This window comes from Furipterus horrens, unplaced genomic scaffold (genome assembly GCF_987537825.1).
Source record: "Furipterus horrens unplaced genomic scaffold, mFurHor1.1.pri manual_scaffold_13, whole genome shotgun sequence".
Lineage (NCBI taxonomy): Eukaryota > Metazoa > Chordata > Mammalia > Chiroptera > Furipteridae > Furipterus > Furipterus horrens.
Window position 1 is genome coordinate 30488220 of NW_028327183.1, and position 21599 is coordinate 30509818.

Here is a 21599-nt window from a genome sequence, read left to right on the forward strand (position 1 = left end):
GAAGTAAGTGCATGCGTGGCACTTACATGGATTCTATGTATGGCAGGTACATATGTGTGTTGGAGTCTTTCAAACTGGTGGCCGGGTGGGAATAACCGATGACATCAGAGGCTTCCGAACCTCCTGATTGGGAGGATCCATTCCGTGGCGCTAGGCAGCCCAGGTGGGCAACTACTTCTGTGATCGCCCACATTTACGGAAGGACAACAAGGAGCCATGGCTGACACTGACTCAAGTGCCAACTGTGACCACCTTGGCCCAGAGCCGAGCACCTCAGGGAGCCCGATGGAGCTCAGAGTTACTCGGGGGAACGCAGGACAATCAGGTGAGGAAACAGGGGGCGGCGGGATTTGGCACGGTTGACATTAAGGAGGAAGGGGGCCCTGAGCAGGCTGTGTGTGAAAGAAAGGAGAGATTCAGAGCACCACCGGATTACAGGAGATGACAGGAGCTGGGGACCAGGAGATCCCCATGAAAGGACAGCCTGGGAGGCAAGCAAGGAGGGATAGGAGATGAGATTCAAAGATGAGAGAAGGGAAGGGAAGAAACAAGGACGGTCCTTTTGTTCCCCTTCAATGGGAGAAATCCTCTCAAACGAGGAAGACCTTTGAGGACACAGAAGAATAACAGCAAGGTGAACATGGGGGGCGGTGGAGGGGCGGAGTATTGGATTCACCAAAGGAGGAAGATGAAAAGATGGCAGGGGAGAAGGCCGGTAGCCTATGAGACAAGAAAGAATGGAGGGGTTGGTTTCTAGGGACGGGGGGAGAGGTGGGGTGGAAACGAGGTCGGGTTTTGGTGACCAATAGCTGAATTTCAAAGGCAAAAGCCTTATAACGTACCCTGGGTTCTTAACTCAGGCGCCAGTGTGGAATCCACCACCGCTGCTCGGACAACCGCAGCAAAGCGGAAGAGGGGGCGAGCAGAGAGGCGGGGGGCACAGGAGGAGACCGTCCCCACGCCTAACAACACCTGGCTCGTGGAGGACCGGGACGGTCTCAAAATGACCCTGAAAAGGAAGCGCGGTACAACGGTCCAGAGAGAACACCAGGAGGCCTTTGCCAGGCTTCTCAGTAAGCAGATACCCTGGAGAGCCCCCTCCTAGCCTACTCTTAAGTCACAACTTTGAAGAACTATACTTTTCCAACAGAAAAGAACTCCCTGCTGGTTGGTGGGCTCTCCTTCCTAGGTGGGCTCCCTATCGAGTCTCAGTGGGGACCCTTAGATTAGGCTAGACTTGAGGAGGGTTTGCACTGGGAATCACGTGGCCTGTGAGTATTGCACCCTCGGAGACTTCTGAGCTCTCACTGGCCTTTTGAATCTAAATACCTTCACGTGTGTAAGGGGAGAGAAGGAGGCCAACTTCACGCCTTGATGTGACTGTCAACAGACAAAGGACGGAATGGCTCTGGCATGAATGAGCAGGGCTGCATTCATGCGTGATGGGGGAGCAGCACTGAGTCGCTAAGATCTCAGTCACGCAGATAAGCTGCTGCCACCCTACGTGTCGCTCGGTCCCCCGGGACTGGGTGGGTGAGGGTGGTGACACCCCTGCTTCCTTTCCCAGGGAACGATCTCCTCTATCCCTCTTCCTGGCAGCCTCACCCTTCGCCCCGCTCCTCAACCTTCCCCCAGAGCGGCACGCTTCCCCTCTTGAGCCCGGTACGCTCCCACGGAAACTCCATTGCTGTCATCAGGCTCACACTTGCCCTCTCTTCACAGAGGACCCTGTCATCAAACGTTTCCTTGAGTGGGACGCGCAGCTGAGAATCTCAGATAAGGTGAGAGGGGTTCCTGCTCTACCATCGACCCTCGGATCAGGCGGCGGTTTCCTGAGCCCGCAGTTCCCCCCCCAACCTGCCTTCGGGGACCTAGGCGTGTCTCGCAGTGTGGACGGCAACCCTGCCTCTGCCCCGGCTCTTCTGGGACCTGAGCCCAAGGCTTGTCCCTCTTCTCTCAGCTCTTGGGGACTCCCCCTCGCTCCAGCTTCTCAGAGACCCTCCCGATGCCGGCCGGCCCAAACACAGAGCATCTCTGAGACCCTAGGCGCCTGCCATGCCGGGAGCATCAGCCTTTCCCTTATCCCGCTCTTCTTCCTCTTTCACAATGTGAGTCCTCGTGTGTGTCTTCCTCCTCTTCCCACCAGTACCTGCTCTCAATGGTCCTGGCCTATTTGAGCCGCGCCGTCCTGTTCTCCTGGCAGTACCGGCGCATCCACTTCTTCCTGGCCCTGTGAGTACCGTGCTGAACCCCATCAGTCACTTTCATCCTCTGGGGAGCGCGGGGACACGAGCGGGTCTCCGACCTCTCACCTGCTTTCCACCCCATTTCTACCGTGTACACTGGGGACGAACTTGATAGGACTGGACTACCGCGTTTCTTACACTGTTCTTAGGAAGACCCAACAACACCAATGTCCGTTACAAGACTGAAGAAACCACAAGAAAACATCAGGTCCTCACAAACATTTCACACCACCCTTCCCCTGAGTAAACAGGCTTGAGACGAACCGTTCCTAAGTCTTCTCCCCTACATCCCGCCACACCTCGCGACGACACCACATGTCACGGTCCTTCTCCTCAGTGCAGGCCCCCGTCACATACCACAGATCGATTGTGAATACTCGCCCCGGGTCCCGGGCCGGCCTGTTCGGCTGTTTCGAGTGCCGTGCGGTCCACCGAAGTGTTGCGGGTTCGGTCGCGGTCAGGGCTCCTGAAGGAGGCGACCGATCCGGGTTTCTCGCTCACGTCAATGTCTCTCCCTCTCTCTGAATCAATACACATCTCCTCGGGGGAGGAGAACAAACAGTAAGACCCAGGGCTCTTTCTTACCAATCTCCCTGAATGGACTTCGAAACACAGCTCTAACCACTTCCCCACCCCCCCACCCAACAAGTCCACTGGCTCGTGTTGTTCTCAACCGAGGCCAGAGTTCTCGCTGTGAAATCAGCTCTCTCTGCACCCTCCATCAAACCCGGTGACCACCCTGACACTCCCTTCTTCGTTTCGCTGCTCTTCCCAACACCCTTCCCTGACTGTATATTGTGCTTTCTGTCGCGGTACTTTTACACGCATGTAACTGAAAGACACAATCTCCTCTGAAACTAACTCAAACGCCAAAACCTTCGGACCTCCTCACTTCTGCACCCCGGTAGCCAAGGAAAAGCATTGCTAATTTAAATAAACAAACAAACAAAAAGCACATATATAGCAACGGGTTCTTAAAACACTCGGCACCCTCCTCTTCATGTCGCACAATCTGTATGACATTGAGTCTCTGAGGGCATCAGTTTTGCACTTGACGAGGACACAAAGCGTTCGGTCATTCGTCCTATGAAACCTTACAAAGTGCACCTCCAGGGCCAGGGAGTGTGAGGATGGGAGCATTCAGAAGGGCCCCTGAGGGAATGCGCCAAGGAACCCAGTCCTGCCTCAGTCACTTGGTAGGAAACCGTGAGGACTGAGATGGGCCAGTCGGCTCCTGCCCGCAGGAGCTGTCCAGGGGCTCACACGACAGGGAGACGGGTGTGCGCGCGCACGGCAGGGTCAACGAAGGGGGTGGGCTTCCCCACTCAGTTCACTGTATCTGCATCGTCAAGGTAGGAGAGGGGCCCTTCAGCTGCCTGCTCAGCAGGGGCTTCTTGTGCCTGGGAGGCGCTCTGCGACCCTGCATGGGGCTCCTGCGGGTCCTGTGTGAAGGCCGTCCTGCCTGCGTCCTCTCTGGGAAGCTGACTGCAGGCAGGGCCCCTCTCCGTCTGCTCTCAGCTGACACCCTGATGGCTTTCCTCAGCTACCTCGCCATTGACATGGAAGAGGACCGCTGCGCCCCTAAAGAGGCCATCATTTTCTTCCTCTACGGGAACAACAACCGCGCCTGGCGTCCCATGTTCCAGAAGCAGCGGTTTGAATTCTTCCGCTCCATGGGCTACAGGGCATGGGTCACCAAGGAGGAGTGTGAAGAGGTAGGTGGGCGGCGGGGCTCTGGTGGAGGGCGGTGCCGGGCTGCGGAGGGAAAGGGTCCTGGGCCTCACAGCTGGGACTGGCGGGGTGAGAGAGACGGGGGTGGGGGGAAGGGGCGGACAAGGGGATGGTCGTGGGTCCACCTGGAGAGCCCTCACCTTTTCAGGGACTCTTTGTCTTTCCAGATCCAGGCCTTCGATCCCCAGCTCTGGGTGTGGCGGCGAGACCGTGCCCTCCTTTCTCAGACCCCGAAGGCTAAGGTAGGTGTGAACGGAGGGAGGGCTGTGTCCCCACGGGTGCAGACGGAATCATCTGTGGACCCTGGAGGAAACCCGACACATTTAACTGCACCGCCCATGATCGTCGACCCCATCCCTCTCCGTCACCCTGCCACACGTCTGAAGCACACCCACCAGGCACACAGCCAGGCATGTGCCGGAACTCCTTTAGCTTTACCTTGTCCCAAAAGCACTTCCCCTGCCCTTCCATTCTAAACGATAGCTTTGCGGAATAGAGTTCTTTATGAAACAGGGCATGAAACGCACTCCTGGTGTGGCAGGGCCGCTCCCCACTCCCGGCTCCACTCTCTTTCTCTTGTCTTCAAACTTTCCGCTGCTGTGGCAGGAAGGCGACAGCCTGGAGAGCAGGAAGGCCGCCTGCCCCTGGCCTGCGCTGGCCTGACTGGGACATCCTTCGAGCACACTGTCCTCGGCACCAGGTTGGTGTCTCAGACCCCAGGCTGGGGAGAAACCACGGGAACCAGCCCCTCTGGGCCAGCACTGCCCATCCCTGGCCTTGGTTCAGAATGCACCGACCCTCTGCTGGGCAGAGCTGGGATTCTTCCCATCTGAGAAGTGGGCGGCCTCTTGGGAGCCTATCTCATTTCACCGGCCTTCTCCCAACATCCCCTAAGGGGCGCCACGCCACTACCACTTCTCGGTGAGGTGGCTCACGCAGTCCTCGGTGCATTGGACGGTCTCTTTGACATTCTCTCACAGCAGAGTCTCCGGCTCGGTGCAGCAGGCATTCCTCCGGGTACTTCTCAGTCACATTCGGGGTTCATTCACTGAGGCTGCTTTCACCCGCGGCAGCAGCTCGGCTCACGTTCTCCAGCATGATCTTTGCAAAGGACGGTTTTCCTCCAATGATGTCTTGTCTCCGGTCCCTGAACAGCCACCAGACAGCCTCCTCTTCTCAGGAAACCAGACACGTTGTTTCCCAGAGGAGAGGCAAGGCCTGCAGGGAGTGGCCTCGAGCTCACTGTGCTCCCTGGGAGCTGGCCTGGCTCTGTGGGAAGGGAGGCGGACAGGTTGCCACACTCCTGGGGCCTGGGTCTCCACCCTGCACTCGCATGAGTGGCCACCCCACCTGGGGAGCACTTGTGAGCCTGCAGGGTACCTGGCACCTACTGAGAGCTCAAGCTGAAGATGAGGCAGACACGGAAGCCATTGTCCGCGCGCTCACACTAAAAAGCCTTCAAAGGCAAGAAGCTGATGAGCATGTCTCGAGCTACTACTGTGACCAGGGTCCTGAGGCCTCGCTTGGGTCCCATGGTGCTGTCATGTGAGCCAGCAGGGAGGGCGGGTCAAGAGCAGCAGCCACAGGGCTGTGGTTTCGCTGCCCGGTGTGTTAGCGGCTCAGCGCACACGGCTGGGTATCTGTTTATTTCATTAAAATAAAGTTTTCTTTTTATTAACCTTGGGGAGAGAATGAGTGATATCAACGTGGATCGTTGTTCCACCTATTTATGTATTCACCGGCTGCTTCTTGGATGCGCCCTGATGGGGGATCGGACCCACAACTTAGGCACACAGGAACGCCACTCTAAGCAACTGAGCCTCTCAGCCAGGGCACGCACATGGCCGTTCACAGTTAAAATCAAGGGTACAAATATCAAAATTCAGAACCTCAAGTGCAGTGACCACATTTCATGTGCTCAATAGCCACATGTGCCTTTTGGCTCCTCTACTGAAAGGTACTGATCTAGAATATGCCACTGTAGAAAGTTTGCCCGGATGGAGCTGTATTACACGGTACTTGCTCAGTAAATAGTAAGGCACAGAGAAGGGATAAAGAGAGTAGCAGGAAAAAAGAGAAGAGGGGGGTAGATGTTTCTTTGTGCTACCAGACTGGAGACCGAGGTGCCACGGATCACGGGAACAACTTTCCCAAAACCCCTTCACAACTGTTTGGAACACATTCTGCCCAGAAGGTCTCAGAGGTCAGGGCGTTACCTGGAGACAGCAGTCCGCAGCCACAGCAGACAGCAGGTAAAGTCGAGGCCAAGCTGGGCCATGGAGCAGCAGCTTCCAGTCCTGGCCTCTGAGGAAGTGCCAGACCAAAGGCTTGCAGACAGCGCCCTCTTGTGGCTCCTCGCGCCAGCTTCAAGAAAACACACACAGGCAGGGAATGCTGGGGCTCAGGTCTCATAAACTACACAGCACCCTGATGGGTGGGGTCACTGCAGCAAAGCTGCCACTGCATTAAGGACAGGTGGCTGTCACTGCCCTGGAGCACATCTGGACCGATTTCTGAACGATGGGACCAAACCCTCCCCCATACCTGGAACAAAATCACCACTGCCGCCACTGAGGCCCAAGCGCCACGTTCTCCACAGCACCTCCCCTGCCACGTTGTCTGCCGTAGCCTCTGAGGGGGTCTCCCTTGTCCACTCGCACCTTGCATCCCAGGCCATCGATTCGGCCATAATGCCTTTTCCCAAACACAAGTGTGACGCACTTGTGATCTTCTAAAAACCCCCCACTGTCTCGCCCCAGCTCCATCCTCTATCGCAGTCCCCTGCCAAGCATGAGTCTCCTACGTGGCTTGCACACCCCGCACTGTCACCTGGCGGCCTCCACACGGTGTGCCTCTGCCCAGACATTCTGTTCTCACCCTTCACTGGTGGAAAATGAGACTCATCTTCAAGTCTCAGCTCAGATGGCCCTGCCCCTCGGAACATTCCCTCACCCTCAAGACCCAGTCAGCGTGCCTTATCTTATCGATGGTTCCTCATCCCAGAGCCTGAGGCAAGGGCCGAGGACCAGGGTTTTAGTGGGAGTAATCCAGGCGGGCTGGTAAGGGAGGGCGGAAGTGAGACAGGGAAGGAAAGGAGCCAGGATAAAGGACATTTCCAGAGGGGGACTTTGGAGGGGGACATTTCCTGGCGCCACCGCAGGGATCTCCAATGTCACAGCCCTTGGGGTCACCCGGGGAGCCTGCGGAAGCCGTACCCAGCCCGCTACCCATTACGTGAGAATCCGCAGGGTGGAGCAAGGGCATCAGTGTTTTCTCTGTGTGGGAAAGACGAACTGCTTACAATCTCCTGAGACCCAGCTTGGGTGCGTCTGGGTCAGGCCTGAGGACCTGGATTCCCAAACACATCCTGGGGAAGCGGTGCTGTGGTCTGGGCCCTACCAAGGAGCCAGGGTGCCTGCCGCCCAAGTCGTGCAACTCCAAGGCCCGCCTGACAAATCCGCGCAGGGCTGAACCCGCCCGGTGGCCCGAGGACTTACCGTGATCTTCGTGGCCCTGGCATGCTTCCCATGGAAGCTGAGCACGACACTCTCCAGGCCGTGGCTGCCGTAGGTGCCTTTGAAGAGGCCCGGCCTGATGAGGTCCTCCGGGTGGCTGGGCGGGAGGTAGATGCGGCGGCAGGTCAGGCCGTTGCTGCGGGGAGGGTGACGGGAGAGCGTGGCAGAGCCGCACGGGGCTGCAGCGGTGCAGAGCCCGCACCTCCCCGCCCCACCGCGGGGCCCAGGCCGTGTGGCTGACCTAGGATGCCACATCAGTAGGGAGCAGGGGCACCCCATGTTCCCGAGCCATGCTCACCCCACCCACAGGTGCACAGCACCCTCACACCTTCTCTGATTCCAATGAGGCTTAACCCTTTGAGCGCCATGCGTCACTGTTAAAGTTTGTAGGAGAAATGCCATGTTATTTTGCTCAGAAATGCAGTTGATGGAAAATGTCTATAAGAGCATTATTCATGGGCTGAAAATTTCACGACATGTAGTAAATACCCCCTTCTTTTGTAAGCCGTGTCCTTTGACACCATTTAGCAAAAAGTTTACTGCATTAAAATTATTTTGTGACAACAATTATTTTAGAAAAAAAACTCTTTCCTTCAATATGGCTTTTGAAGTATAATATGTGGCATAATATAAAACCGATGATTACAATCTGAAGAAACACTGCGCTACAATGATAACAAGCACTTGTCCAAGGCGATTCTTAGAGCAGGAAAAAGGAGCTATCATTTAGTAGTCTCAGGGGTATTGAAAAAACAACAGTGAGGAATGGTGTGGTTGGAAAGAACAAATGCTTTTAATTGGATGCAGAACCAGTGGAGAGGTCCAACTAGTGACTCTTTGGGGAGTGACATACAGCACCACAGCCTAAACAACACACAGAAGTAGTGGGGGTAGAGCCCTGTTTCCTCCCATTTCTCCTGCTCTGTACGGACACGGGCTTGTAGCTACAGACACCATGGCAAACTCGCTGGCACCAAGACCGGGAAGAGAGAGGAGGCCTGGCCCCTTGCCCGCACACGGCTGCCGTACCTAAGGGAGCCCGAGCACACACTCACCTGGATGTGGCCGTTGTGCGGCCCGCTGTGGCCATACATGCACTCCGCCGTGGGTCGATTTCTTCTCCGTCAGGTGAATTCTAAACCAGGGCTTGAATCGCATGGGGTCATCCACATCGGGGCCATGGGGAGGCAGGTACATTCAACCGATAATGAACGAGCCGTCCCACCTGTAGGAAGGACAAGGGCGCACGTCCACAGGAGGGTTACCTGAGGCACCAAGGCAGAGGTTCCTCACCCGCAGCTCTTCACAGTGACCACCCACGTCTGCATGCTCCAGGCCCACGGAGCACCTCAGGGCCAACACACATCAAGATACCCCTGATCTATCACAATGGGACAAGCATGGCCCTGCCCATCAAGTGCTTGTTCATGACAGAGTCGTTATCTAATGAAAAACAATGTGAGCCCTGGCTACTGTGGCTCAGTGGATTGAGTGCCCGACTGCAAACCAAAGGGTCACCGGTTCCATTCGCAGTCAGGGCATAGGCCTGGGTTGGGGGACAGGTCCTCAGGTGGGAGCGTGTGAAAGGCAACCACACATTGATGTTTCTCTCCCTCTCCTTCTCCCTCCCTTCCCTTCTCTCTAAAAATAAATAAATATTTCTAAAAGTCAATGAGACTATACTTAATAACAGTGTATTTGATCACTGAAATTTACTGAGAAGACAACTTCAACGTGAGATGATGGATACGTTAACTACCGGTAGCTAGATGGTGGGACCATGCAGTGTGCCTTAGAAATCTTACATTTTTGTCAATTATATCTCAATACAGCTGAAAAATGAACTCTTTAAATGCAAAAAAAGCAGTTAGACCTGAATCCAAGAAAGCCTTTTAGAAAGGGGAGGTAGCTAAACGACACGAGGAAGAAGCGGAATAATCTCCTAAGTGATGCCCAATAAATAGGGCAACTGACCTGAGAAAAAAACGGGGTGCTCATTTCAACAGGACATCACGAGCAAAACACACAACTACAGCGTGCGGGCCTGCTTTGGGTCCCGATTGGAACGAACCAGCTGTCAAAGGCAGTTTTGAGACTATCGGGGAACCTTACATATGCACAGGGTCTCAGGTAATGTCAAGGAATTACCGCTACTTTTGCAAGATGTGATAAGAACGTGGTGCATATGTAGGGAAATACCCACATTTGTAGAGATCCACATTGAAGGATGAACACATGAAGCAACACAGGCCTGGGATTTGCTTGAAACCTCCTAAAAACAGAACGGCAAGGGGCAGAGACAGAGGCCACAAACTTGGCGCACTACCAGTAACTGCTGAATCCCGGTGGCAGGCATTGGCAGTTCATGCTACCATTCCCGCTATTCTTGTGTGTTTGAACCAGTGACAGATAGAAAGGGACAGAACTCAGATCAAAGGACACGCAGTCCCCACGCACACGCTCAGCACAAATGCACCCACATTCTCAGTGCAGGGACACGGACAGCCCGGTCGGGAGGACCCCGTAGTCGCTCCTGCCTGCCCAGGAAGAGCCCAGATCTACAGCTTCTAGCTCTAGCCACGGGAGGAGAGAACTTACTCACTCCTGTGGCTGCCTGTCTGAGACGAGAGCCAGTTGCTGTTATTCAGTCATGGCATCCATTTCCCCTGCTTTGAGAAGCTTCTTTTTATTCATTTTTATGACTCACTGCCAGTATGAAAAACAATTCTCACCCCCACCCCCCACCCACCCCACGACTAAAAAGAAAAACATACGCCCACGCTGGGAGCTGTTGGGTTGTCCCTGAGAAAATGCTTTAATAGCAAGGCTTTTGCCCAGTGATATCAAACGTAACATATGTAAAGTGTGTTTCTTAACGAACGCTCCCACCAAAGAATATAAAGCCATACTTATCCCCGTGCAAACCCCACTCGGTGAGCAACCAGAGTCCCCAGGTGGCCCGTCTGGACCACGCTCGGAAGAGCCACACTGAGGCTGTCCGGGGCCGCTGAGAGGCAGACCCACCACTGTTACATGGCGAGCAGCCGGTCTCCCGGACCGGGCTTCTGGCCTGAGCCAGCGAGAAGGGAAGCAGGGGCAGAACACCAGCGCTCCCCGGGGCACCCGACTGTTTCCACTGGGACATCAGCTACAGCAACACCTGGGCCCAGGCGCCTGCCCGGAGCTGCCAAAGTATTAACCGCACATGCCTGGCCCTAGCGTTTCTGTTCAGGAGGCCCTGTTCAGGGCACATGCACACCTCACGGTGGGGGAGAAGCTGCTCTACAGAGAACCACCTAGGGCCGCGAAAAATAACTGATGAGAGGTTCCTTGTGATTGCTCCAATGACATATAGCAAGCAGCTGACTTGCCCCTCGGGTAGAAAAGGCACTAAGTTCCATCCACATGGGGCAGCAGTCCTGACTTCACAAGAAACCACACATGAAGAGAAAAGAAAAGAAAAGAAAAGAATTCACACGCGAGGCTCTCGGACTCACCACCACATTCAGCAGTCCTCCACAGGGCCCGATATCCGGCTGCCACAACCCCGAGATGTGTCTGTATCGGTGGAGCACTACAGGAAGAGACAAAGCGGGTCTTCATTTTAGAGCCAGCCAGTCTTCACTTGACAGTGCATCAGGGGACAGGGCAGGAGGGGGAAGACAGGACTATGAAGAAATTACAAAGGCTTGTAACAGCCTTGCACACAAGGAATTCAGCAAAGCTTACCTACAAAACTTCCTAAAGAATTCTAAGAATGAAAACGTCTTTGAAAAGCATAGTAAAACAGACAACGGAGTCCTTTGGAAACCCAGCCTCAGTGTGAGCAGCTCCAATGACAGGGAACTGCTGTCTTGCAAGACATGGACTGAGCTGAGCGCCTTTGTGAAATGACGAGCCTCGCGTCCGTTTACACAGCTGAGGGGGCACGGGAGTCCTTAAGAGGTGGCGGCAGAGCCCACAATGTCATGGGACTGTACATTAAGAATTAAGTTGGGTCTTCTCTCTTTTTTTAAAAACATCGCACTTCCCCACCTGATTTCAAAAGCAAGGCAACCGTATTCACTGAAGACGACTGGAGAGAAGGAAACCCAGTGCCAACCTGAAATCTCACTAGAGAGAGGACCAGCTGCAGTAAACCTTTTGGAAAATGTCCTTCACTTCAGTTTTCCTCTGCCTTTGCACACGTACTTGTTCGGTGAAAGCTGACTGAATTAATGGGCAACCAACTCACGTAAAGCCCTGACTGCCAGGCGTAGGGTCTGGGGTCTCTGTGCAGGCACTGTGTGTTAGGTAACGTCGTGTACCAACTGGACTGGACCACAGGGTGCCTAGACACTTGGCCAAACATGATTGATTGCACATGCGCCTGGGAAGATGCTTCTGGCTGAGGTTAACACTTATACCGGCGGACTGAGTAAAGCCGACCGCTCTCCCCACTGGGGTGGGCCTCGTCCAGTCAGGTGGAGACCTGAGTGCAAGGCTGATCTCCCACCAGTAAGAGGGAACCCCTCCTGCCTGGCTGCAAGAGCTGAGACATGGCTTCTCTAACTACAACAAGATAATAACCCTCCTGTGAATGAGGGGGGATTTCCTCCTCCTGCCTGACAGCCTTGAGGTGCACACTGGCTGAAAGTGGCCTGTCCAGCCTCACTGTATACCAAACTCCTTCTATCTACTAGAGCAATTTGGAGCACTGCCAGGATTCTAGGTTAGAACCTCAAAGCCAGAGCCCTACAGGTCGTTATTTTCAAGTTCAAAATGCACTTCAACAGTCACCATCAATTTGCACACAGGGACACGTGGGAGGTATGTCATAAGGACAGCACATCGCCCCATGATGCTTCCACCTTCTTACACACACAGATTAGTAAGATAACACATGGCCTGATATGGAGAAAAAGAAACACAAGTGATACTGCAAAAGCCACTAATCTGAGGCCACAAAGCTCCTGACAGTCCCAATCTGCAGCCTCAGGTGATGCTGACTTGCTTCTCTCTAGGACAGCGTCGTGCACTCGGTCAAGACTGTGGATCCTTTCTGGTCCAGCAGAACACGGCCTAGAGGCTTTGAGAAGACCAGGGGGACACGGGCCCTCAGTAGCTCCAGGAACGGAGCGAACGGAGGAGGAGGAAACAGTGCAAGGTCCCAGGCACCTCGCAAACCAATCGTCACAGCGCTTCTCTGGAACGTCTGGGTAACAACAGAGAAGAAATTCGAAGCTGCACTGCATCAGAACATTTTAGGAGCACTGGGATACTGGGGCGTAGAGAGGTTTGAAATTAGGGTTGAAATGACTGTTTTTTCCCCTCAAATACTTTATTTATTTATTTTTAGAGAGAGGGGAAGGGAGGGAGAAAGAGAGGGAGAGAAACATCCATCTGTGCTTGCCTCTCATGCACGCCCGATGGGGACCTGCCTCGCAACCCAGGCCTGTGCCCTCACTGGAAATTGAACGGGCCACCCTCTGGTCCACAGGCCAGCGCTCAATCCACTGAGCCGTGCCAGCCATGGCTCTCTTTTCACACATTATATATTTTTTCCTCATACTCATGGAGGCAAGAGACCACTCAGTTTAAATATGTCCACAGAGAAATGCAGCCAATGCTTACCCACATCGTATTTTCATTATGTTTTCTGGATCTTCCTAATTTCCTACAACACAATGACTACTCCATTTTTATAACTACACCCAAAGCGTAGAGAGGACAGCAATCTCCAGTTAGAACGGTGCCTTCTAAGCTGTTGGCTATCAGCAGCTGGGGGACATCATAACACGTGGCTAAAGTCCAGAGGCCCTGGAAGGCGTGGTGAAAAGTCTGGACTCACGATACATTCTTACAAGCTACAGAAAACGTCCGACCACAACACACGCCCAACACAACTCCAGGCACTTCCTAGCTCCCAGCCCCCGAGCCTCCCTCCCACACGTGGGTCACAATTCCATTCTCGGTCTTGGCTATCAGTTCCAGAGACACTGTTGTTCTAGAAGAATCCCGTGGCAAATGTATGACATAATGACCCTCTAAGTGCTTGTCCACTGCATTTAAAAGCCCGTGCCAGGCTGTTCCCGTCAGCACAGCCATGGCGATTGATCGACAACTCTCATTAAGAAGTGCTACGTCATATTCTCTTCCACGGGCCTGGAGAAGGCACCGTGGCTCACTGACTGCCAAGCAGAGCGAGAGCGGGGCCGTCTAAGACAGAATGTTCTAGAGAGGCTGCTTCCAACAGGTTTTGGAGGAGAACACAATTCATGCCTTCAGATTTGGCCCACCTCACCCCCTTGGGGCCCGGCTCCTCCTGACCGCTTATACACACTCCTGACGAGCCCCCTCGCCACTGGTCTTCACTCAGGCAGCTCAGCTCTGGGCCCGACGACACAAGCACTGTGGGCTGTGCACAGCGCTCAGACACTGCCCCCAGCACGCCCACCAGTCCTGGCGTCTCCACACTGACTCCTGGGGGGTTCCCTGCTATAAGTAAAATGGGACAAGCGAGCTCGTCAGCCGCACGTCCAGAGCCTGGCAGGGCTTAGGAGAAACGCCACAGATGACTCTATTCCTTGTGTTCCGAGTAGGTTTTATTAGAAACCGTGCCCTTATAAGACTCAGAAGTGGGTCTCGTCCACACAGGCGATGCCGACACAGGGCCCACTCAGCGGGGCTGAGGTCATAAGCAGCAGCGGGTCCCTGCAAGCAGATATTTTTAACATCTTTCTTGACAACTGAAATTCACACTCTGCATCTCAGCTCAACCTAATAAAAACTGGAGATAGCCTTAATCACCATGGAATATGGCTTAGGAAAAGTTCCAGAGCCCAAGTAATGTCCATCAAGAGGAATCCGGTTCTAAATAATTAACTCTTTCTACGGCGTTTTGTCTCACGTGCATGTGGGTACAGGTACGCCATTTCTTCAGATTCACATATGCTGTCTAAACGCAAGTGACTACTGAAGCCTAGGACAAACCACTTACACTACCTTTTGGAATACAAGGGCTTTAGGGCTTCGACCCTGCTCTCTCCGCTCGGCCTTAATAAATAATAGGTGCTAAGGTATGCATCAGAGCGATCGTGCTGGTACTACCCCAAAACACAAAAGATGCTGCAGAAACCTGGCCCGGCCCAGCCCACCGCTCAGGTACGATGCTGGTTACGGCCACCCCACAGGGAACAGAGCGGAAAGGTGAAAAGACAGCACAAGCCAAGGGCAGCTTGCTCTTAGGACCAAAGCGTCCGCGTGCCGTGAGTCAGAGGTCCCTCCCCATGCAGCTTCTCACCATGCTGCCCTGCCAAAGCCAAAGCAGCAGGAGGTACATACGGCAGGTGTACGCATCTCTGTACCTGATGTGCTCGTAACCGGGAGGAATTTTCACGAAACGTCCTGACCTCACGCGAGGGTTTACACCTGAACAGACACAGCAGGGAAAGGGCTAAGGATGGTTCCACTTTCACGATGGTATAAATAGTTTTCATATGACTCAACACCCTTTCCCTCTCTGCCATCGCACTCAATCCCTGGTACCTTGGGAGGCAAGCACTTGTCAAAAATGAGAGGCCTGGCTGGAAAGAAAATGTGCTAGATCTTCATTTTAATCAACAGATTCACACCAGAAACTCATGAGGGAGGGCAATCTTGGGACACTCTCTTCCTGTCCCTGTCATGGATCCATGGAGCTCACAGCAGAGGGCGCAGCCTGTGGGCATTTAGAGTGGCTCTTTTGGGAACCCTTGTGCCCCGACTAAGATATCCAGCTTGTATAATGTATGCCTAGTGTTTTCCTCTGCTTGTGCTCGTTCTGCTGTTGAGTATGGAGGATGTCTGCCAGCTCCTAACTCAGACCCTTCGCTTCTGAATCAAGGCTGGCTCACGCTCCCACCTATGCCAGGGAATAAGGGTGAGTTGCCTTCAAAAGCAAACTCACAAAAATATGCTCCTGCATTGTGAAACCTGCTTTCGTTGGGGGCAGATTAAACACTTTAGGATACCAAATGAAGATAATATAAATTATTCTCTGAATTTCCCAACCGTTTTCAAGGGGTCAAGAATAACCAGTCAAAAGAAACCTCCAGATAGCCTCCTTTGTCTGCCCACATCCCCGCACGCACGTGTGTGTGTTCACCTCGTCATGGCCCTTGTCCCCAGTCTGTTGATCACATCCTGACCTACCCCTGACCACACCAGTTCCTGCTCCCCAGAAGTCCCTACCCACCTACGGAGAAGATTGTTCTTTGACGTGACTGTGTCTGTCCCACAGGTTGGACCTGAGCCAGAATGGAGGCTCATTTCTGCAAACACCTCTCAGAGACTGGTTGATCAGAAATGATCTTCATTTAGATTTAAATCGGCATCCTCCATAGTCTCCTGCTGTGTACTGGTTCCCAGAACAGGTGCTTGTCCCACCCGGGCCAAACATGTAATTACCTATACCTGGCTGCACTCATGTACTAGTACCTGTGACTTTCACCCCTCTTTCCTATGTCATTCTTTGGTGCTTGCCAAGTGGTGTGGGGATCCATTTCATTCTTCAGCTGCCCCAGACGTACCTCATATGTAAGTTTGGCCAGCCTCTGCTTCAGTCTGCTCCCTGCTCTCCCTTACAGAGGTAGATTTTCCTATCTCACGGCTTTTCCCTGGGTCTGCGTGCACAAACACCAGCTACCTGCCCGACCCCCTACACCCACAGCCAAGACGTGCTCTGCAGGGGCCTTATTGACCACGTATGCTGTCCTCTGGGGGTCACAGCCTGTAATGCCTGGGACACGTGAGCACCTGCCTCCCTCTACGATGCTATTTGGAGTGCTCGCACTCTTTTTTCCTTTTTGAAGATTTTATTTATTTACTTTCAGAGGGAGGGAAAGGAGGGAGACAGGGATGTGAGAGAGAAACATTGATTGGTTGCCTCTCACATGCCCCCAACTGGGGACCTGGCCTGCAACACACGCATGTGCTCTGGCTGGGAATCGCACTGGCGACCCTTCAGTTTGCAGGCCGATGTTCAATCCATTGAGCCACACGGGCCACGGATGACAACCGTCTCCATGCTGCTCTAAGATGACATCATCAAATAGCCTCACAACACTCAAAAAGCAGTTATCAAAGAGAAGAACTGGTCATATTACTCATAAAAGCCAGCTGGTCGTCCCTAAGAGTCACACAACTTTTCTTGAGTGTGTGTACACAGGGACTGGTGTAGCGAGCTTGGTTCTAACTCTAAAGAGATTTAACACACTGAGCTATGGACAAATAACAGAGGAACTGAGGGTACAGCCAGGACCACGCGGGCTCCCACAGGATAAAGGCGGGGAGGGCACCGGCGGAGCACCAGCTTCCTGCCCCTGAAATTCTGGGCTTTAGAGGAATCACAGAAGCGTTGTTCTCGCCCATGAGACGAGAGGACAGCAAGGGTTACATTTCCAGGAGAGATGACCACTCGGGCCTCCCCAACTCACTTCCTCTGGAGGGACACACGTCTCCTGGGTTGGTGAGATGTGAAGCAGGGGCAAGACAAGAAACTAAAGTCTGGACGTGCACAAGGCAGGAGGATCGGAAGATCCTGAGCAGATCGGCCTTGCGGTGGGACCCGCAGTCAGGGGGGACAGCCGCGCCGGAGGCAGCAGCCAGCATGAGAATCATTCTGAGGGCAAGGGTGAAGCCCAAGGACCACAGGAGCAGGGGGAGGGGATGCTAGGAGCTGGAAGAACTGCAGAGGAAATGTGGCAGGGCAGACGGGTCCCGACAACAGCCTGAGGTTCCCTGAGGCAGACAGGAGGGGGCAAGAGCTTGGAGCGCACAGCTGAGCCACCCAGAATGGCGCATGGACGTGGAAGGCCCATGAAGAACTTACAGTCGTTTGACAGGAAATCGCCCCAAATGTCACCAAATCCCAACCCAGAAACACTAGCCAATACAGCACTCCAAAATGGCCATGTGATCACAGCGTGGAGAGTCTCTGGTGCGATGCGGAAGCAACAAGACAATGAAATCGGCCCAGCTATAGGGACTGAACGTATCTCCCCACACAGTCAGCTGCTCTGCAGGAACGCCACGCTCTACCTGTGCTGGTGGCGCAGCCACGTGAAGGAGGGGCACCTCACAAGGGGAGTCTCAGAGGAACAGACCCACGGAAATGACTGAATACATAAAGGCACCAACTAGCCCCCAGACCGGGAAGAAAGCCGGAGTGCTTCAGCGCCCAGTCAGCAGCCTGGCCCACAGCGAAGCCCCACCGCCCTGCCTGCCTACTTCTCTGTCCCCAACCACACATGTTTCCATGGAGGAGCGCGGCCCTCAGTTCCTGGGGGAGGTACTTGGTAAGAGGACATCACCTGCTCCGCTTTCAATTGACAACAGGGTAGGAAGCGCTAAAGCAAGTAATAACCACAATCTTCCGAGACGGGCTTAAGGGGAACGATGGTCCTTTTCAGAGAGGTGAACAGGTCAACTTCGGGCCCAAGAGAACGGGGTCGCCACGACTTTCTTACTCTGTTCTTTCATCCCCAGTCCTGGGTGCTAATGATGCACGCCACACCCAACAAGGGGGTGAGTGAGCAGGCTGCTCCCTGTGACCCCGCTGCTCCTGGGCGACATCAGCCTTAACAGGAGCCTTCGCAGCCCCCTCCAAAGGGGCACAGAGGAAAGGCTGGCTGGGGAGGCATTTGGGGCTCGGGACACTTGGTGCACTCACGGAGCGTTGCTCACGACTCTACAAAGTAACAGAGCAAAGGACAGAAATGGCGGGCTGGGGGACTGGGAGGCTGGGAGAGGGGCAACACATGGAGAGAAAACTGAAGGAAAGACCACCACAGGGCTGGAGCCGGATGCTGGGCTGGAGTGGGGAGCGGGCCCACAGGCAGCCCCGTTAGCTGAGGGCCTCAGCGGGAGGCTCACGGATGCATTTCTCACTTCCTATCCGCCATCCGCGCATCCAGTCAGGCTGTCGGCCCAGAAACCAAAAGAACGGACCCCTGCAAGCACCCCAGAGCTTCTTCCTAGGGCAGACAAGTTTCTCACATCTAAAGAAGTGGATACCTAATATCCTCCAACGGGATGAAAAGTAAGGGTACAGACACGCCTAGAAAAGCGAGAAGAGAGCCACCCACCCAGTTTGGGCACTGTAACTACCAGTGCTGGCTTTAAAACATCAATCATAACATTAAGATTAAGGTGTCTAAAAATTACACTGAATTTGGGGACAAATTACTTCATTATCCATCGTTGATGCTCATGCTGTCTGGACTTAGAACAAAGTTAATCATGGATCATATTAGTTTAGGCTTTGCAAAGATGTCTTGACAAGACAGACCAATGATCTCCAGCTTCTACAACTTTTCACAAAAACCACGCTCTGGAAAAAGAAACATTTGCTAAGCAACACAGTCAAGAAATCAGAACGAAAAGGAAACAAACTGCTAGAAGGCAGAGAATTTGCTTCCTCTGTCTGGTTTCTTTCACTTCACGTAACCCCCTCGAGGCCTATATCCCCACTGTCCCAGATGGCTGCATTCCGTTCCTTCTCCTACTTGAGTAACGTGCCACTTGAAAAGGACATCTCACGTCTTCTGTACCCGCTCATCCACTGACGGACCCAGGTTCTTTCCACACCTCGGCTCTGCTGAATAATGCTGCAACAAACCGGGAGGTGCACATAGCTCTTCCAAGTTCTCCTTTCATTTCCTTCCAAGAAATTCCCAGACCTGGAATTGCTACGTCATAGAATGTTGAGGAGCTGCCATACCGTTTTCTGGAAGAACTGATGGGACTTCACTCAGGGTTGGTACAAGCAGATTAGAAACATGGACGTGAACAAATAAAAAATACAACTTCGGGTACATCCTGACTGTCTCATCCAAGTGTTCAAATGATGGATCAGAAGCACGACTCACGGCCCAAGGGTGGAAACAACCCGAGTGTCCATCAGCCCATGGATGCAGCAACAAGATACGGTTTCTATAATCGATATCATCCATCCTATAAAAAGAAGGAAATTCTGGCGCATGCAACAACATGCATGAACCTTGAAACCTTACGCTGACAAAATAAGCCTGAAATAAATGTACAGACACTATAGGATTCCACCGATACGGGTTCCCTACAGTAGTCAAGCTCCTACGGACAGGAGGCGCAAGGGTGGCTGGCTACCAGGACCGGGGGAGACGGATAAAAGTTCATCTTTGTTGGGTGCAGAGTCTCAGTTTGGGAAGACGACAAAGTTCTGCGGACGGACGGCGGTGACTGTAGCACAAGGTGCATGCGTTCGATACCCGCGAATTTAACCTCTGTTGTGGTTAAAACGGTAAACTGAGTATGTTATTTCACCACAATAAGAAAGCAAGGGAGGGAGGGAGGGAGGATAAACAAAAGGAAGTAAAGGGTTCCGTGCCCAGGAAAACAGGAGAGCTGTGAGGCTGGCAGGTGGTTCAGAAACAGCATCCGCTGACCCTGCGGCGTAACGGGTTGGTCGGTACCTTTTCTGCATCTGCCCTCCCCACCTGCACAGGGAACATTCTGTTCTGTCTTCAACTGGAGACCTTTCCACTTAAGTCTTCCTGTGTGGGTGACATTTCATTCATAGGGTACCTGAGCGGTAGTGAAATGTCTGACTCAAGAGTGAAACACAGGCTGAAAACGTGGATATGTGGACGAGAGTTCCTTCCCTGGACTTGAGGGGCAGGCTTTGGGTGCTTCATGGACTCCCTCAAATCGTAGACACCGTCTGAAGCATGTGAGCGCATGTGCGGCTTTCTAGGATTTTAGGTTCTCACAACGTCTCTTGGAATGAAAGCTGCCTGAGGGTTGAGGATGCGTTTCCCCTGCTTCCAAATCCTGAACATCGTTTCCTGAGACATCGAGCGTCGCCAAAACCTGTGCTTGCTGGTGCTGTGCTTGTCGTTTTCCAAAGTGCCTGTACCGCGCTCAACTGATTATTTTAATAAGATCAACTTATTCACTATTGTACAAGGGAAGAGCTGGGAAGAGAGAAAGAGAGGAAGACAGGGAGAGAAACCGATGTGTGAGAGAGGCAAAGACCGCTTGCACAGGGCCCCAGACGGGGACCAGCCTGCGACCCAGGCAGGTGCCCTGACCGGGAATCACACGGGTGAAACTGTCGCTTGCAGGATCAATGCTCAGTGCAACGAGCCACGCAGGTCAGCGCACCAAATTCGCCGTTTGAAACTAAATTGTCACTTGGCAGGGCCACGGACCCAGGAACTTTTTTACACTTTTACCCTGCTCTTGAAAGGTCTCAGTATTTCTGCTTTACCTCCCTCTCCCGCCAGGCAACACTCTGAAATGGAAATGGGAGAGAAGACCTGCCAACCCAGTTCAGGCTCAGAATGGAGACAACAGCGCACTGGCTGGGGACGAGGTAAAGAGCGATGCTGACACTGGAGGACAGCTCTGGAGGCTGGTCTGAGCTTGTAGGGTCAGCAGCAGGAGACACTGTTTACCCTGACCGTCAGGAGAAGTAAGTGCATGCGTGGCACTTACATGGATTCTATGTATGGCAGGTACATATGTGTGTTGGAGTCTTTCAAACTGGTGGCCGGGTGGGAATAACCGATGACATCAGAGGCTTCCGAACCTCCTGATTGGGAGGATCCATTCCGTGGCGCTAGGCAGCCCAGGTGGGCAACTACTTCTGTGATCGCCCACATTTACGGAAGGAGAACAAGGAGCCATGGCTGACACTGACTCAAGTGCCAACTGTGACCACCTTGGCCCAGAGCCGAGCACCTCAGGGAGCCCGATGGAGCTCAGAGTTACTCGGGGGAACGCAGGACAATCAGGTGAGGAAACGGGGGGCGGCGGGATTTGGCACGGTTGACATTAAGGAGGAAGGGGGCCCTGAGCAGGCTGTGTGTGAAAGAAAGGAGAGATTCAGAGCACCACCGGATTACAGGAGATGACAGGAGCTGGGGACCAGGAGATCCCCATGAAAGGACAGCCTGGGAGGCAAGCAAGGAGGGATAGGAGATGAGATTCAAAGATGAGAGAAGGGAAGGGAAGAAACAAGGACGGTCCTTTTGTCCCCCTTCAATGGGAGAAATCCTCTCAAACGAGGAAGACCTTTGAGGACACAGAAGAATAACAGCAAGGTGAA

At 53.5% G+C, this 21599-nt stretch overlaps 1 protein-coding gene across 1 annotated transcript; it reads left to right on the plus strand.

The window, feature by feature from the left end:
• The first annotated feature begins 216 nt into the window (after positions 1-216).
• On the plus strand, positions 217-4902 carry LOC149994356 (speedy protein E4A-like). The gene is made up of 7 exons (XM_090259043.1): positions 217-325; positions 861-1073; positions 1600-1662; positions 1723-1781; positions 2147-2232; positions 3790-3961; positions 4873-4902. The coding sequence occupies exons 1-7, from the start codon at positions 217-219 to the stop codon at positions 4900-4902; spliced, it is 732 nt and encodes a 243-aa protein (XP_090115169.1).
• The last annotated feature ends 16697 nt before the right edge of the window (positions 4903-21599 follow it).

Bases quoted from the DNA above. Each gene is read 5' to 3' on its own strand.
- LOC149994356 (XM_090259043.1), top strand. From the start codon at position 217: ATGGCTGACACTGACTCAAGTGCCAACTGTGACCACCTTGGCCCAGAG. The intron at 1,074-1,599 runs GTAAGCAGATAC...TCTTCCTGGCAG, and splicing joins GGCCTTTGCCAGGCTTCTCA to CCTCACCCTTCGCCCCGCTC. The intron at 3,962-4,872 runs GTAGGTGGGCGG...ACATCCCCTAAG, and splicing joins CCAAGGAGGAGTGTGAAGAG to GGGCGCCACGCCACTACCAC.